This window comes from Dichotomopilus funicola (genome assembly GCF_033296635.1).
Source record: "Dichotomopilus funicola strain CBS 141.50 unplaced genomic scaffold C8A04scaffold_64, whole genome shotgun sequence".
NCBI classification, from domain to species: Eukaryota; Fungi; Ascomycota; class Sordariomycetes; order Sordariales; family Chaetomiaceae; genus Dichotomopilus; species Dichotomopilus funicola.
The window spans coordinates 165,369-182,028 of record NW_026944085.1 but is presented as its reverse complement, the minus strand read 5'-3'; the positions used below and the strand labels follow the sequence as shown (position 1 = coordinate 182,028).

General features: G+C 54.5%; 5 protein-coding genes and 1 non-coding gene across 6 annotated transcripts; 3 read left to right on the top strand and 3 right to left on the bottom strand.

Annotated features, from left to right (window-relative positions):
* Nucleotides 1-62: 62 nt before the first annotated feature.
* Nucleotides 63-4,621, bottom strand: C8A04DRAFT_14361 (pectate lyase superfamily protein-domain-containing protein; the record flags this gene model as incomplete). Its single annotated transcript, XM_062778059.1, has 15 exons — nt 63-343; nt 412-828; nt 909-1,266; nt 1,372-1,583; nt 1,649-1,803; nt 1,882-2,071; nt 2,179-2,647; nt 2,712-2,797; nt 2,887-2,952; nt 3,032-3,173; nt 3,281-3,421; nt 3,496-3,554; nt 3,622-3,730; nt 3,894-3,941; nt 4,049-4,621. 15 exons carry the CDS (start codon nt 4,619-4,621, stop codon nt 63-65), a joined length of 3,306 nt encoding a protein of 1,101 aa, XP_062634512.1.
* A 695-nt stretch (nt 4,622-5,316) lies between these two features.
* C8A04DRAFT_14323 (uncharacterized protein) lies at nt 5,317-5,586 on the top strand (the record flags this gene model as incomplete). Its single annotated transcript, XM_062778046.1, has 1 exon — nt 5,317-5,586. The coding sequence occupies one exon, from the start codon at nt 5,317-5,319 to the stop codon at nt 5,584-5,586; it is 270 nt and encodes an 89-aa protein (XP_062634511.1).
* Nucleotides 5,587-6,514: 928 nt separating this feature from the next.
* On the bottom strand, nt 6,515-7,652 carry C8A04DRAFT_31348 (uncharacterized protein; the record flags this gene model as incomplete). Its single annotated transcript, XM_062781732.1, has 3 exons — nt 6,515-6,635; nt 6,747-7,201; nt 7,290-7,652. 3 exons carry the CDS (start codon nt 7,650-7,652, stop codon nt 6,515-6,517), a joined length of 939 nt encoding a protein of 312 aa, XP_062634510.1.
* A 579-nt stretch (nt 7,653-8,231) lies between these two features.
* On the top strand, nt 8,232-8,325 carry C8A04DRAFT_t115. Its single transcript has one exon. It is a non-coding gene; the product is annotated as a tRNA-Ala (tRNA).
* A 248-nt stretch (nt 8,326-8,573) lies between these two features.
* Nucleotides 8,574-10,845, bottom strand: C8A04DRAFT_31347 (alkaline phosphatase; the record flags this gene model as incomplete). The annotated part of the gene is made up of 7 exons (XM_062781731.1): nt 8,574-8,785; nt 8,880-9,514; nt 9,573-9,714; nt 9,784-9,853; nt 9,916-10,082; nt 10,140-10,299; nt 10,363-10,845. The coding sequence occupies 7 exons, from the start codon at nt 10,843-10,845 to the stop codon at nt 8,574-8,576; spliced, it is 1,869 nt and encodes a 622-aa protein (XP_062634509.1).
* Nucleotides 10,846-13,957: 3,112 nt separating this feature from the next.
* Nucleotides 13,958-15,880, top strand: C8A04DRAFT_39367 (uncharacterized protein; the record flags this gene model as incomplete). Its single annotated transcript, XM_062784563.1, has 1 exon — nt 13,958-15,880. One exon carries the CDS (start codon nt 13,958-13,960, stop codon nt 15,878-15,880), a length of 1,923 nt encoding a protein of 640 aa, XP_062634508.1.
* Between the last annotated feature and the right edge of the window lie 780 nt (nt 15,881-16,660).

Genomic DNA, 16,660 nt, shown 5'->3' with positions numbered 1-16,660 from the left:
GCATATGTGGATATTAGCCAATATCCCCTGTGGGAGCGGGGCAGGGTTAGGGTTATAGTCAGTCAGCGGCTGATTGCGAGCCAGTCAGGGTTCTGATACCACTCGATATCGTGGCCACCGCCCGAGGTGTAGATGGAGTAGATCGTTCCTTCGGCGGCGTCGTCTGTTGAAAGACCGCGGTAGTCAAGCTTGGCCAGGAAATGATCGCCGTCGTTGTCGTAGTCAGTTCGGATCAGGACAACAAACGTCTTACCGGTGCCCTCGATCTCGTAGTAAGCCTCGCCCTTGTCGTCAACTGCATATGACGTTGCCCTGTATTCGAACATGTTTTGCCTCGACTCCCCTTGAGAAAGAGAGATGTCGTTAGAAGCGAGGACTAATGAACCATATTACGGACTGGAGGGAGCTCACCGGCCGGAATGTCATGCCACTCAAATCCCGTCATTTGATTTGTGTGGGTGCTGGTAAGCTTGAAATTATATGGTGATCCGTTCACAATGCTGAGGTAATTTTTGTTCGGCAGTGCTGGCGGATTAGTCCCCACGGGCAAAGCAGGAGGGTAGCTGCCATCTGTCTGCTGCGGGTCGTCACCGTTAGGCTCCGTCAGTCGGCCTTCGCAGGCATCCGGCTCGTTCTGGATCGGATCGAAGACAGAGATCTGGCTCCAATAAGGATGAAAGTCGACAGCAAGGTTATCTGCCGATTTGATCTTGTAGCCGTCCGACTCAATCATGTTTACCGCCCCGACAGTGATGAGGTTGTGGATCCGGACATGTTCAAAGTTGTCCTCGACGAGGATCAAGCTCTGCTGGCAGTTCATTTTATCGACTAATTATGGGTCGACGGAGGATGTTGTTAGAGAGAGGCTGTCCCCGTCATAACCTGAATCTAGAAAGGGAGCAACGTACCACAGTCCTGGGTGTATGTCGTGAACCAAGAATAGAGGCCCGCGCCGGCGATGAAAATGTCCGTGGAGTTTCGGACGAGAAGAGCCCATGAGGCATCACATCCAGAAGCGTCACTGTTCTGGCAGTCATACTCCCAGTCACCGGCAAACTTACCGACCGAGCCAGCAAACGGTGCCGGTGGCTTGGGGGTGGGCTGGTAGTAGGGCGACTCCGACTGGATCATACCGGCAAACACATTCCGAGCCTTCCAGAAGTTGTATTGGTACATGACAGCGTGTTCGGAAGACGTTCCATAGAGCCATGTTGCATCGGTGCTCTCCACAAGCAGGCCGCGAGACACGTAGACAGACATTTGTACCTGCGTAGAAACAGAGTAATCAGCCTCCACTCCTTTTTTTCTCTCTCTTTTTCTGGTTTCTTTTTGTGTTGTCGCGTTCTGCATATCACGAGGGACTTTACTTACCATGTTGCTGGTGCCATCCTCCCAGCCCGGGCCGCCGATACCACGGTCCGCCAACCATAGCCAGACGTTATCCAGCAGGGCAGATGAGCCCGGGGTGATATGCATCATCAGACTTCCCACGCTACAACCGCTGTTGGTCCCGGAGGTGGAAGGAGGGCATTGCTTTGAAGTGAGTTCGGTGCCCTCAGCACCACCGAGACGAACGTGACTATCTGTCCCGGGTGTCAGCAAATCCCCACGGCCGTCGAGGAATCCAAATAATTTCTAGAGTAATTACCCCACATGCCGGCAGCTCCAGGTGAGCTGGCCTTGATATTCCATTCTACCAACACGGTGCCGGGGGTTGGTCCCTTGGAAGTGAATAGGAGATCCTGTATCTCTACACTCCCCACGTCGCCACGTTTTCCTACTCGAAGAAGAGGGCGCGGATTCCTGCCGTAAGGGTGATTAACAGCCACATTAGCACAGGCTAGGGATAAGAGATGGGGATACAAGGGACAGTCTACGTACGAAGCATCACCAAAGTTGTCTCCCAAGGCCACGAGTTGAGACCAGGCCTCGCCCACAATTCTCGCGCCCGCTGGGACCGTGATTGTATCGGTGAGGATGTAGGAGCCCGCATCCACAAAGATGATCTTGGAACCGGCGTTGTCGTTGAGCGCCTTTTGGAAAGCCTCCGTGTCATCAGTAGATCCGTCACCTAGGGTTGTGTCAGTTCCCAGGTGGAAAGGAAAAGAAAAGCCACACCGTTAGGGAAATAAGAATGGAGAAAACTGTAGGGTGGTCAACAGCCCGGTGCAAGCATACCTTTGGCGTAGTCTTTCATGTGAACAAAGGAAGCGGCTCCCTCGTTTTCATATTGAGGTCTTGCCCTCTCAAAGAAGGGCAATTTTGGGAGACCCGAGCGCGAAGAGCCAAGAAGGGACTTCTCGCGGTCGGTAGTGAAGGTCATAGAAAGGGAGTCGCCCCTGACTCGACTGTCCGAATAGATAGGCCCGAGAACCCATGTGTCGACGCTGCCCACGCTGGCCGGGAGGTACACCTTGCCCTCAGTGTCCACGACTGGACTCTGGACATTGTCGAAAGCAACATTGTCCAACGTAATACCAGTAGTTCCCTTAGCCAGCTCCTTGGTGGCCGAAAACGTCAAGATCGCAGTCCCCGTGTTGGTGAATGTTGAATCCAACAGCAGAATGGACCCCGTGTGATGGGTGCCGTCCTCCGAGACGAGCTTGAATCCGGTCGTACAACCGGAGATGTCGATGCTCTTCCAGGTCTAGTTCAATAAAGGAGTAAGTTAGCGTCCTAAAAACCCTAGTCCACGGCGAATGGTCACTCACCCAGCCCCAGTCCCAAATGAGCTGCACGGCGGTTGCGCAGTTTCTGAACTTCAGCCGCTGGGCCGTAAATTGCTGGCTGCCGCCATCTGTAATTAAACGCTGGTTAGTACCTCACCTTCACACTGAAGCGAGACCACGTTCGGGCAGCCTCGGCTGGAAAAGGGGGTAAGCGTACAGATGCCAAAGTTACCACCGTTGAACGTCAAGTCACTCATTACGCCGCCACTCCCATTTTCGGCAACTGAAAAGAGGCTTGTTAGTAGCTTATTCACTGGGCCCATTTATCAGGTTCTAATTAACTGGGAAGACACAAGACTCACAAATGGCCTGCTGAGTGGTCGGGGGAGCGCCGACGTTGAACTCGACGTTGGACAAGCTTGTAGCCTGGGCTACTTGGTAATGAATCGCACAGATGTAGGCACCTGGGTCAGTCTGAGTGATGTCGAACTTGAAGTTTCGGATCTGCCGATAAAAGTTGGCATAGGCGTGTCGTATCAAGATCCCCCCGGTTAGCATTCCTCTCGATGTGGTGCCATGACAGGTAATTACCCAAGTAATAATTAATGAACAGCAGAACGTACCGTGTTGATGTACCATTCGTTGGCGTTCCCGTCAGGCCCTGTCCCGCCGTTGGGAACGTATTCGTCGGTCGAGAACACACCGAGTCCGACAAAGGAGGGTGCACCTAGTATGACAGGGGGATCATTCGGCTGTGTCATGGATCGATGGGTAAGCTTGCAAGTCATGCCGGAGATTTGATTGATCGGAGGTTGCTCGCTCGTACATTTCCAATCATTTGTGTCCCAAAAATAGCGTATATTGTGCTGGAAACGAGGTATGTGCCTTTTCAAAAGAATGTTCGGTTACTACCTATCAATGCGGGAACCCTTTCATCACTCAACTGACGTACCTGAGGGGAAATAAACAACAGTGTTGTGCAGAGTTGAGCCATTGCAGCCTTCTGCGCATCTACGGCTGCGAGTAGAGTTGATGGCGCTTCGGATGGCTGCCGTATCCTCCTGTCAACCCCAGAGAAGTTAGCATATTGCCTCAACTGATTACCTGCCAGATACATTGGGTGTCTGTAGGTACATGTACCTAAGCTACTTAAACCTGGGAGATGTCCCATCATCACACAAGTTACACGATGGCGACAGCGCACTGGAAAGGGGCTGAACCTACTGTCACGCCGTCCCCAACAGCACCAAAGTCCTTGACATTCCGGAGGACCTTGGATTATTCCTTCATCAGCACGGCGCTTAAGTTGTCAATGATCCCAACAGCAGATGTGTGGGCGTGGGATAGTGAGCAAGGTGGTAGGTAGTCAATCAACACACCCGGTAGCTATCATCCTTCTTGAAGGGCCAACTCCCCTTGCGACTGATGTCTTCCATCCAATACCCAGCCCGCTTGCGGACCGTGGGCGTCGGAGCCGAGCGGTTCACGCTAGCATCCGCGTCAGCTTCAGCCAGCAGGGCAGCAGCATCGGCGATTTCTGGGGTAATCTCGAGTAGAGGCGGGGGCTCTTCTGATGCAGTCTCGTTGGATGAGGACGTGAAGCGCGTAGCTGGAAATGCTCCACCGAGCTGGGTGCCGGGTCTGAGGGTGTATCTGTTCCGCGAGGGATGATCAAGACGGGCCTTGTTGCGTACGGCAGCCTCACTCAAGGCACCCTTGACAACGGCACGGGCGGTCTCAAGGTCGGCGGCTGTGGCATTCCGCAGACGAGGAGGCGCATGCGGTGATCTGGTGGTGTTGACAGGAACATCTCGTAGGGCAAGGAGGCTGGAGGCGGACCTGGGTTCTGCGTGCAAAGACAAGTGCAGAGATAAGCCACAAGGGAAGAAGAGGGTCAACGACGTGAGGACGAGAAGCCATCTCAAGAGGCCGATGCCGACTTTGGAAGTCATCATGTTCACTTTGAGCCGCTACCTTACCCCTGAGGCAAAGGAACTAGGTTCTGAGCCGTGGTCTAGAGCACAAGAGAGCCATGATGATTGGGGCATGTCCCGGGCTCTTTATACTCGAGGAAGGCAGCTCCCGTCAGGAGACGATACTTTGATGATGGTAACCCAGAGCCGTCCCAGCATGTGCCCCTCGCTTCTGCAGCTATTTTCAATTTTGTTGGCTCGGTCAATGTAATGTCACTGACTCCCCCCCCACCCCTTCCCCTCCAAGGAACGAAGTTCCAGACCACCAGAGGAGACACAAGATCCATCATCCTCCCGCCAGCGTTGATAGGCATAGGCATGGGACATGTGCACTGCAGGCCGGCGTCTTTTTTTCGGGACACTCATTTCCGACATTGACAGGACGTGAATTCGGCATCGCGACCGAGCTGGCTGCTGGATGAGGCCCAATCTGTAGTCCGCACCCAACCAACAGCCAAGGCTCGTCCTCGGCTATCAGGCACACGGCCCGAGTTTTGCGACCTCCCATCAAGATTCAAAAGTTTGCACTCGCAGTCGCACCGTCGGAATCCTCCTTCATCACCGCCGTCCGAGGGCATCGTCCCCCAGAGTTCAGAAATCCGATCCCTACGCCGGTTTCTTCCACGCGTCGCGACTGGCGGCCGAACTTTACCTCACTTACACTGTTACACACCATGCCCGGCACGCCGCGCAGGCGGCTAACCAATCGGTCCAATCCGGCAACCAGGGTTCACCTGTTTTGTCGGGCGCTGGCATTTCTCTTTGAGCTTGCTGTCTTGATCTTCCTCATTTATATCAGCAAGACGCAGGGCTACTCCAATGGAATCCGATACGCCGGTGTAAGCCCCCCCCCCGCACACTGTTTCACGGTTCGCCCAGACTCACATAATCACTTCTCAACGTGTAGGTTGTCTGCGCAATCCTGCTCAATGCCAGTCAAGTAGTGGCCCTCGCTGATCATCACCATCGACTGCGCCATGTCCCCCATCCGTGTGTCATCATCTTTGATATTGTCATCCTAGTGCTCCTAGGCGCGAGCATTGGGTACGATTTTGTTGAGGCATTGTCTCACCTGGATAGGCGCGCTGGTTCCGTCTCCCGTGCGGCTTTTGACAACCAATATTACATGGTGTATACGATGCTGTAAGCTCTCTCTGTTCTATTTTACTACTTCTAAATTCGTTACCAAGCCACTGATATCCGTGCTTGTCTCCTAGTGTGGTGCATGGAATCCTAATCGGTGTCTCCCTATGGGACTTTTGCCTACAGTCCCGGCGTAATGATCGGCTGCCGTCTGCTGGTAGCTCTGTCAATGCCACGGCAATAGGCGATGATCCACGCGAGGAACGGGAGAGGCGAAGGGATGTGGAAGGAGTTGAATTGAGGATGAGGTAGCGAGCTTGCTTTTAGATGGAGCCCCCTGTGTTCTTATTAATAACGCTTCACAAACCGGATTTATCACATCGGCTTCATCCCTTTTGCTGGAACCTCGTGGGAAGTACATCGCGTGAAGTATATCGCTTCCCCTTGATTACCCCCGTGGTCATCTGTCAGACGTTGTCACAGTCGTGTATCTAAGACGAAAAAGTAATTACAACAGGCCAGTGCTGCGCGGCCACCGAAACCTCACCCTGGGGTTGAGAGCAGGGACCGTGATTACGAAAATCGGCCATTCCAGGAATCTAAATAGTGCTTTGGCGAAGACCCTGGGTCTCCCTGTTTTGTTTTGGTGGGCTGCGATTCATACTTGCCCAGAGAAATCCAATTGCGTCACCAAAGGGCGCTCCGTGGTTTATTCAGACCGCGATTATGATTACGTTCATTATTTTGACATTCTTTTGATGAAGTTCTCACCCTTGAAAAAGCCCACCGTTACAAAAGATACCGCGGCCGCCTCCTGGCCTCGGGCAGACGCACATACGCCAGCTCCCGTTCCGAGTACTTGAGCTGCCGGAGACGTAGAACGTGATAGCATTGCGCCAATGCGGATGCCCTGTTCCAAGTTCACCAAGTTAGCCACGACGCCCTTCAAGTAGATGCTATATGAAAAAAAAGAAAGAGAGAGAAAGAAAGAGAAAACGAGAAAAGAGAAGAAAAAACTTACACCCCCAAACCCCCAAAAACAAAAACCACCACCGTAAGATTATACAGCATCCCCTCCACCGTAAACGGATAACACTTCTTCCGCCTGCTCTTTCCACACGACACCATCTTCTGGTTCGTATCTCGATCATTATAAAACGGGTGTGTCAACACAAGGATGGCAAGACCCCAGGCGAACACCCCCAACCAGAGCAAGGTTGAAGCCAAAAGAAAAACGCGATACGGTCGGGTGGGTTGCAGGCCTTGGAGGACTCGGTCGTTGGGGAGGCGGGTGATGTGTTCGGGCCGCGAGTGAGGTTGGTTTTGGGAAGAGGAGGAGGGTCCGGTGAGGGCTGTGGTGTCGGAGTCGGCGTCGGGGTTGGTGTCGTCTCCTCCTCTTCCTCTCGCTGATGCTGCTTGGTTGGGCTCTTCGGGGGTGATGCAGTACCAGAATATGCATGGGAGGTGGATGAGGGCCTTTTTTATTGGGTTGGGTTAATTAGTTGAGCTTTTTGGGGTCTCTTTTCTTTTGTTCATGTCAGGGACTGCTTGGATAATTACTTACCACCCCGAGACAAAAAAGAGAATACGGAAACACCATCCACGCCGTCTGGTGACCCGTCCCTCGCGACGCGATGTAGATGGTCAACCCGGTAAGAACTATGCTATCGAGCCAGCGTATTGTGGTGTAGAAATCGGCGCTCTTGATGCGCCTCTCGAGTGGACACAGCGCCGGTTTACCGGCATCTTTTTCGTTCGGGCACGATGGGTTGTTGCCGTCATTGTTGTTGTTATAGCCCGGATAGTCGGGTGGGGGTGGAAATATCTCTGAGGTGTCGGGTCGTCTTGATGTTGTTGGCTCCTCGTCCCTGGGCTCGTTGTGCCCGGTTGAGAGCATGTGCTTTTCTTCGTCTGATTCCTTGGTCATGGTGCTGCAGGCGTTCTTCTTCCGTCGCGTATGTGTGATGGGTTGAAATGAAGGAAGAAGATACCCGTCAGGCCTGGGAGGGAATTGCGTGGTTGTTTTCAATGAGACGCTCAAATGGGTTCCCTCCCTGAGTTGACAGCATGCGGCCCAATGCCGAGAAATCTAAGAGGCTGATCTCCCTGAACGTGGACTGAAAATGCAGATCAAAGTCTTGGTAACAGCGCCAGCAAGTGCTTGGCGAATTTTAGCTCCGGGTCATTCATCGATCCGAGATTCAGCTTTTCCGAGACTTTTTGACGACAACTATGACAAGTCAACGAAATTATTTGTACTGACGTCCCACACTACACCACGTAGCAAGACGACAGGGGCTATTTGATAGTACGTAGTCCCCAGGTAGAATGTCCCATTTCTCAATGGAGGGTTATAGGACGACCCTGACCGTGCTGGATTGTCGCAACTGATGACAGTAATTAAATGACCTATGCACCAAACTTACCGTACCTTCCCTCCATCCCCAGGATATAAGTCCCCTTCCCATTGCTTCAGTCACCATCTCCTCCCAAGTGAAATCCAAACACCGGTTTGGCTCAGCGGTACTGGGAGGAGCGCTGGTCCCGCCAATTCTCGTCGTAAATCGAAGTGGCCCCGGGTTCGATTCCCGGGGCCAGCGAAGTAAAATCTTTCAATAAAAAATTTTCGTAACTGCCAACGTCTATCCCTCCGGATGGGGATAGGGCTTGGTTGTGAGCTTTTTGCTTTTCAAACCAACAACCCCGTCAAACAAGTGTATTGTACATAACACATTTTCGCAACATGTTGGCTACTCTCATCCATTTTGACTGATCTCGCATATCCTATATACACAAGTGGTCCCTGATTACGCATCACCAAGGACCTTGTTCCCTTTCTTTTCCCACTTTAAATGTACATCTTCTCAAACCCAACGACGTCCCACTTGCCCGTCTCGGTGTCGAGGGTGACGTTGGTGCCGGTGGTCTTGCCACCGCGCACAAAACCAGCCTCGACATTGCCGCCAGCAACGGGGCGGTTCAGGTGGTTCTTGCCTGCAGCGACGGTGAAGTTGGCCAGCGGAAGATCCCACGCGTTCTGGGTGGCGACGCTGGGCGAGCCTAGTGAAATCAAACACGGTTAGTCATCTTTTCGAGGTTGATTTTCATTTGTTTTGAGTGCAAAACGGGGGCTGGGAAGTGAGTGTTGGCTTACCAAAGTACTGGGCAGTCAGGCCGTCGGGTTTGACGTCCAGGATGTAGTAACCGCGGTAGTAGCCCTCCTGCCACTGCAGCTCCTCGTTGGCCTCGACTAGCTTCTGGGCGGCCGCGCGGGCGGAGAGAATGGGGCCCTTTTGGCCGCTCGACGTGACAGCAGTGCCGGCAAACTCAACACCAACAGAGCCCTCGCCGGTCTCGGAGTTGTAGTCAGCCTGACCGAGCCAGGTGACATCAGCAACCCAGTTCTGGTGGCTGTCGCCAGCGAGGAAGACGTTGTTGCCGATGCTGTTGTCGTACAGGTGCTTGAGAGTGCGGTTGCGGTTGGCGAGGTAGCCCTGCCAGTTGTCGCCACTGTTGCCGACCTGCGAGAAGACGATCTGGCTACCGATGACACGCCACTTGGCGCCACGGTCCGAGGAGCGCGACAGCTCGTTGTAGAACCAGTGCTCCTGGCGGGAGCCCATGAGCGAGCGGGAGGCCTCGTCGCGGATCAGGTCGATGTAGTGGTCGTTCCAGCCCAGGCTGGTGATGCTGCGGTCGTAGTTACGGGTGTCGAGGATGATCAAGTCGAGCAAGTTGCCGAGCTTGAACGAACGCCAGATACGGAGGTTGTCATCGAGATCGACTTGGCTGGAGAGTGTGTGAGTGGAAGAACGGGCTGAACAGGAAGGTGTGGACAAAAACATACCGAATAGGCATCCACTCAAAGTAGGCGCGCACAGCGTTCATCTTGCGCTGGTCGACGCTGATGAGGTGGCCATTCGTGCGGAAAGACTCCTCAGTGTTGTTAAGGCCACTGAAGCCGTCCCTGTAACCGTTGTTGGCAAGCTCTGCGAACGTAGTTAGAAAGGAGGAATCCCAAAAAAGTCAATCATAATCAACACATGGAGGCTGCTTACCGTGGTCATCCCAAGTCGGGATCCACGCAAAGTCTTGGGCCAACAGCTGCAGGTTGGGGTCGGTGCGGTACTGCTTTGGAGTTAGCATGCTCTTCTTGGTCTGAAAATTGGGGAAAATGCGTTGAAGCTCACCTGGCCGTGACGGGTCCGGTAGTCCAGCAGGGTGAAGATGATGTGGGACGGGTCGTGGGCACGCTCGCCCTTGGTAGCACTCTCGTAGATGTAGTCACCAAGGTGGACGACAAAGTCGTGCTGGTCCTTGCGCGCGGCATTGCCGTAAGCGTTGAAGTAGCCGCTGGCTGTGAAAGTCTCGCGTTAGTAACGGTGGGTGATTTTCAAAGAGGAGGAAACCATACGGTAGTTGCTGCAAGAGAAGACAGCCAGCTTGAGCTGCTCGACCTCATCCTTCTCGGCGGGCGCGGTCTTCGTCCTCCCCACAGGGCTAGCCTTCTCAGAGCCGCAGATGGTGAACTGGTAGTTGTACACGGTGAATGGCTTCAGACCGGTAGCCTCAACCTGTCACATGGTTAACCCCGAACCCGCAGTTTGATACAGCTGGTATTGATTATGTGAACAAACCTTGACCGTGTAGTCAATGTCGCTCGTCGTGTAAGCCTTGCCGGACGAGACAACCGCTTGTGCCTGGCTCTTCCCCTTGCCTTTACCCTTGCCCTTGGCCGTTGGCTCCCAGACCGCCCAGTCAACACAGATCGGGTTGGGGTCAGCCTTGATGTACTTCTCAGTCTCGTGGTTGTAAAGGTCAACAGTGCCCTCGACGGTCACGTTACTGCCGTCAGACTTCAGGGACGGCGCCACACGGGTCCAGAGAATGATGCTATCCGCATAGGGATCACCGGAAGCGATGCCGTGGGTAAAGTTCAACTCCTCAGCCTTGTAAGGGACCGAACCGCGCTTCATGGTCCGGCGGGTGACCAGGGGCACGTCAATGCCCATGTTCTCATGGCGGCGAGACGGGCTGTCGTAGTTGAGGTTGCCCTCAAACGCGGCAGACACGAGCGGCGCCGCCAGGGCCGTGAGGCCCAAGGTCGAGAGGATTTGCATCGTATAGAGGAGCGGCGTGGCGGTTGGTCTCGAAAAGAACGGTCAGGTACCCTTCCAGCTACTGAGCGCACGTTCTCCCGGGGCGACTCTCGGGCCCCGTCCAAGCTGTTTTATACCATCTCTGTTGACTTGCGGTTTCTCTCCCACATTGTCGGTACGCCCACACTTGTGGTCATGCTCGGTGAATGGTTCAGGCAGGATCCTAGGAGCCGACCTCTCTCCCCACGGCTCAACCCAGTTCAAGTATCTCATCGTGCATGGCGAAGACGGTTCCGATTGCCGGCCGAACCAATAAATCACGGGCTCAATTACACGGGCTGCGGACTCTCTGCAGGACCCGGGATGGTGCAATGGGTGTTGTTGAGGAAGGCATGGGGGCCGGCATGCGCAACGTGAAGCAATACGGAAACGTCATTGGGCAATGCTTTGCACAACAGAGGAGAGGTCGTATTGAGCTCGGGACGCGGCAGGGATCGGCAGTGGGAAGCTTCGAAATTCGAGCTTCAACAGAGCGAATGGCGCGAGCCTTGTTGTCAGCACGGGGAATTTGCGCCGTTCTCGAATCCGAAAATCAGAGTTTTGGCGTCGGAAAGACCGGGTTTGAGTCGTTGTCTAGGGTGTCGCGTGGTGTTGTGCTCGCGTGGGGATCGGGCAAAAAAGAGTGAGGGGCAAGCGACCTCGGTTTCGGTGTTAATCGAGCCGTCTGGGGATCTGTTCCTGAATTTGTTCCGAAAATAACCCAGTTGCGTAGGCGGTGGCTGAGGCCAGGGCGTGGCTTGCCTATTGTGGCGTATTCCCTGATATGAGGGAGGGTTTATAACGACCTTTTCAAACGGCTAACTACGTGTACGGGGGCTTATACTTTATTTCCCTCATGAGCGCGATGATGTCGTCAGTCGAACTTGAATTCCTCGATTTTTTTGGTCCAGAGAGGGGCTTGCTTGGCAAGCTTGGCTTGCACAGAATTAACCCTAACCCTTACGAAACGAAATCGATGAGAGAGCAGATACGGTTATGCTTATCCAGTTGAAATCCGCTAACCCGAAGTGGAATGAATCCAAGTCGCCAAGCGATGAAATCTCTCGAGGTTCAAAAACACACAGTTTCGCTATCTGTTGTGCACTCAATTATAAAGCAATTCCCACGCAGTAAAATCCAGTCGCTAGGCAACGAAGGTAACGGCGGACACCCGTCATAGTTCATCCGTTTTATTGTAGGGCTACGAAGGAATGTCAATTCAAAGAGGAAGATGTAGTGAAGCACAGGCCACTTTTCAGCTTGGCGGCTTGGATTCACTCTACTTCGGGTTAGCGGATTTCAACTGGATAAGCATCGCCGCAGATACGAAGACACCTCACCTTGCAAAACTTCAGATTTGGCATCTCTTCAGTTCATGGGTTTCGAGCTTTGGATGTTTACTGTGTAATATTTCAGCGTCAGTTCGCCGATGCGTCAATGCCCCGACCCTAACGCGGGAGTCGCAACGCCGGAGTTGCTCTTCGTCGACTCCACGCGGCAGCATGCACTTCCCACTCTCACTTGTTCAATAGAGAACATCAGGTTTCATTTTTTCCAACTCTCTGCGATAAAGCCTATCGTACTATTTTCATATCGTTGATTGTTACGCTAGTTATACACTCCTTGTTCGGTCATTTTTTGACTACGTTGTAAATTCTTTGCCAATCGTACTTTCGATCTTCCCTTCAATCAAATTGTTGGTTAATTTGTAGTTTCAAGCATAACTGAGTACTAATACTAATATTATACCCAGGCAAGGAGGGGCCTCGCTGGGCCTGAGCTAAAAGGCAGAGGAAGTTCACAGCTTATGTAACGGTATCCCCCAGTGTTCCCAGATAGCTTCCCGCGTTAGGAGTCATTTATTGAGCTTTTGGACGGAAACAAGAAGACGTCAGCCGAGTCAGCATCGGGACTCGAGACGGAACACCAAGCATTGGATTCCGGGTGTTTAGTCCCAGATGGCAAGCATGGACGATCGCATGATGCAGTCTGAGGAGCTTTGGGCGTTGTGATCAGCAAAACACAGCGACATGGCGTGTGATAGCAAGTGATGGACGTTCGGCGAACGGACCGAATCGGGGATTCTCATCACGGTCGTGTTTGCTGGCCGGGTCCTGTTGCTTTTCACGTCAGCCATCACGCGCTGGTCAAGGAATATCCCCGTTGGCGTGAGCCCTAAAATTTGAGTTTTTGTGAACGCTTCATCGCAAGAGGAAGAGTCTGCAGAATCTCATCACCGCTTGTGCCGGAGCGGTTGCATTCATCAATGGGGTTCCCGGTTCGAAGTTGATGGCGGGTCACTGGGTGAAGCGAGGAGCGGGAAGAGGGGCATTGGCAGGGGCAAATGCGGGTTGATGGCGGGGGATGTCCGGGCTGGCTGAGTGCTCACCAATCAGAAGCCTGCCTTTACCGCTGGACCCACACCTGCACCCTGGCCGGGTTGGCCAACCACAGGGCCAAACGACGGTTGAGCTCTTCCTCTTCGCCTTTCAACGACGGGAGGCGCTCGCTCACAGGTCACACAACGCGGGCGCTATTTTCGCGGAACCCTGTTCATCATGCGGAAAACAGATGTGCCTGGACGACGCTCACGACGCTGAAGCGATGGATGGGCAGCTTTCCACATTTTGCGGCCAATGAACAACATCGTGGCTGCAGCCCGCAGCGGTCCCAGCAGACCCCAAAGCGGCCCAGGGCTTGTTCTCAGCCCATTCTTGCCATTCCAATGCCCCCCAGTGCCGAACTGGCCGCTCGATGGTCCCCTTTCCCGCCCAGCGCCAGCCGTTTTCGACACAGCTTCCCGGTTCGTTTGCGCAGGTCTTGCGTCTCAACAGCCGCTATATACCCAGTCGGGTCCGTTGACACGCGATTGTCCTGCTCCTTGCTGTCCGCCATTTGCCCACTGCATCGGCTCTCGAATCACGTTCTGCCCATCTCAATCACATCGTGTTTCGGCATGGCGGATGTTGTGATGCGTCCTTAGTCCTGACTACTCATCGTCCCCCCTGACTACGACCCCCTCTTTCGGTTTCTGGTGTTTCCGTCAAAAAAACCCCTCTCAGGCCCCGGGCTCCCTCAACTGTCTCTCACCACGATGCGACCTAGCGTGCCGCCATATAACTCCGTCTTCGTTCTTCTGCTCGCGTCCGTACCGTGGACTCCTTCGTGTGCCGCTGCGTCGTGGGTCGAATCGCTTTCGCGTCGCTTTGACCTCGTTCTCGACTATTCGCCTGCCCCGTCTCCCGAGGACGGTCCGCCCGCTTCAGCCGGTGCACTTCGTGATCCAGCTTTCCTTCCAGCTCAGATCGGTGGTATCGTTGGGGCCTACGCTTTATCCCTGGTGCTGGTCGCCCTTCTTCTCCTTGCGCTTTCCAAGAGACGCCGTGAGCGCTTGCGGAATCTTGACCGAGCTGTCGAGGAGGACGCCCTGTACTTTAGCGAATTCAACCCGTTCCCCGATCCATTTCTGCTCCAGGCCGAGGAGGATTACAAGAGACAGCTCGAGGAGTTCCAGCAAACTCAGCAACTTGAGCAGATCCAGCTCCGCCAGGTCCACCCTCAGCAACTGCTCCAATACACCCACTTCCAAAACCCCTCGACACAGACTCTTTCCCTCCAGATCCCGGTCAGCCCGAGAAACTTTTCACATCCAGCCGGATCGCCACTTAGTCCCACTAGGGTTGGACATTTCAGTCCAGCCAAGTCGCAGCGTTCCGCGTTTACCGCTCCGTCGCCCACCTCAACCGTCCTTGCTCCTGGTGTCGACTTGTCGGTAGATCAGGCGGTCGTAGGCCGAGACAGAAACATGGCGCAATCACAGCTAGAAGAGATGTACAAGCATGTGATGGAGCAGGAGCAGGCCAAGGCGGAAGGGCGAGAGTACCATCCTCCGCAGCTGCCCTCGCCGTTGTCGTCAAACCCGGCGAGCGCTGGCCCAGCGAGAGCCAGTGGCAAGAAAGAGCGTGTCAAGCCGGCGGGCTTGAACCTCGTGAAGGAGGACAAGGAGTCACGCAGCTCGTCGCTGTTCTCGTTCCTCAAGTCCCCTCGCAAGAACAAGATGGGGGCCGCCGGGATGAGCATCTCTTCTCCCATCATGACGCCCATGTCGGGAACCTTCCCGCGGCACGACGACCAGGAGATGAACCCCATCCAGCCGCGGCACTATGCCCCTCCCGCTCCGCCTCCTGTGTCTTCCGACCTGCCCTTCCGACGGGCCGCACAGGCAGGTTCAGCCACCACCAGCCAGCTCCCCACACCCGACATCTCTCCCGTCAGCACACAGAGCATTGACTCGCGCATCGACGCCGCCATCGGCCAACCCCCTGCCCGCATCTCCCGTCGCGAGCAACAGCATCAGCAGCGCGAAGCAGCACCCGCCCGCTTCCCGCCCGTCTCCTACACGCACATGCGCGAGATGTCCAGCGCCACCACCACTCCCAGCATCGCCGGCGACCACGAGCCAGCCTCCGCCTCCTCCGAGAAATCCACCTCCAACCTAGTCGGCCTACCCGTCTCCCCCCGCCCCAACGTCACCCGCTTCCCCAGCGACATCTCCCTGCCCGCATCCCCGCGCCCACACCAACAATCCTTCACCCTCCCCACCCACCACAACGCCACCAACGCCTCCTCCACAGCTTCCTTCCCACGTCCCTCAGGCGCATCCGCAACGGGCTCCAACGCCCCCTCAGCAGTCCGCGAGGGCGGCGCCCTCCCGCTGCGCGCCTACGAACCGTCCATCAGCAGCCCGACAGCGACCAGCTTCGCGACGACGACCAAACAGACCGTGTTCACCCGCGGCCCGATGTCGCCGGGCGGCGGGGCACACGATGGGATGCAGACGGGTATGCGCACGCCTTGGACTGGCGCGCCGGTGCCATATACGCCGTATCAGCCGTTTTCGCCGGTTGTGCCGATTACGCCGAGTGTGGTGACGAAGGCGGATCGGAAGCGGATGAAGCGGTTGGAGCCGAGGACGCCGACTGTGGAGATGGTAAGGAGTCAGGATGATATTTGGTGATTTGGCTATGTTTTGTAGTGGGGGTGGTGGAGGTTTGGTGTATATTCTTTCATCGTTTTCTTTCGTTCTACCTTTTCAACCTGTCGTTTTTTCCTTGTGTTTTTGGAGGACTGGGAGGTCGGAGGTTACCTAATGGTTAGCCTGGGAGGCGGTTTGTTTGGTACACATCCGGCCGGCGTCGGTAAAATGTGTTACTTGATGACTGGAAACGGGAAAGCATCTAGTAGAGGGGGATTTGATATCCGTAGTGACGAGCAATTTGACATCATTTTCTGTCCGCGACGGAAGATTTATGAACAATGAGAGTTTTCCGTTAAACATGTCCCATACTTAGATTCGCTTTCGAAATTTGAATTTCCCCTCCCATTCCCCCAAGCAGCGCCGCATATCACGAAAGGGGCGGGGGTTGCTTGGTGATAGTTTCAAGTCTGTGGTGAAACTCCTCCCCTGCGTTTCCCCCCCAGTGCCCCCGTCGCTTTGACCTTTCGCCTCCCTTTTTGCACCTGCATACGTTTAAACTTTTGAACTTCAAACTTTATTCTCCGCCATCGCCACCACTGCCCACCTCCGGAGAGAACTGTCCGGGGAAAAACAAAAGAGTCGATAATTTGGAGCCTCAAAGATGTTCTCGACCGGACGATGGGCGGGAATGACATTATTCTGTGGGTCAATTGCCCTGCATGTTCTGGCCTTGCTCGGGCAGGGGATGTGGGGTTCAGGGTCCTTGCGGGGGGCAAGATGACGTAGCTAGGGTCTTTTTCGACGTCAATTTTGTTGGTT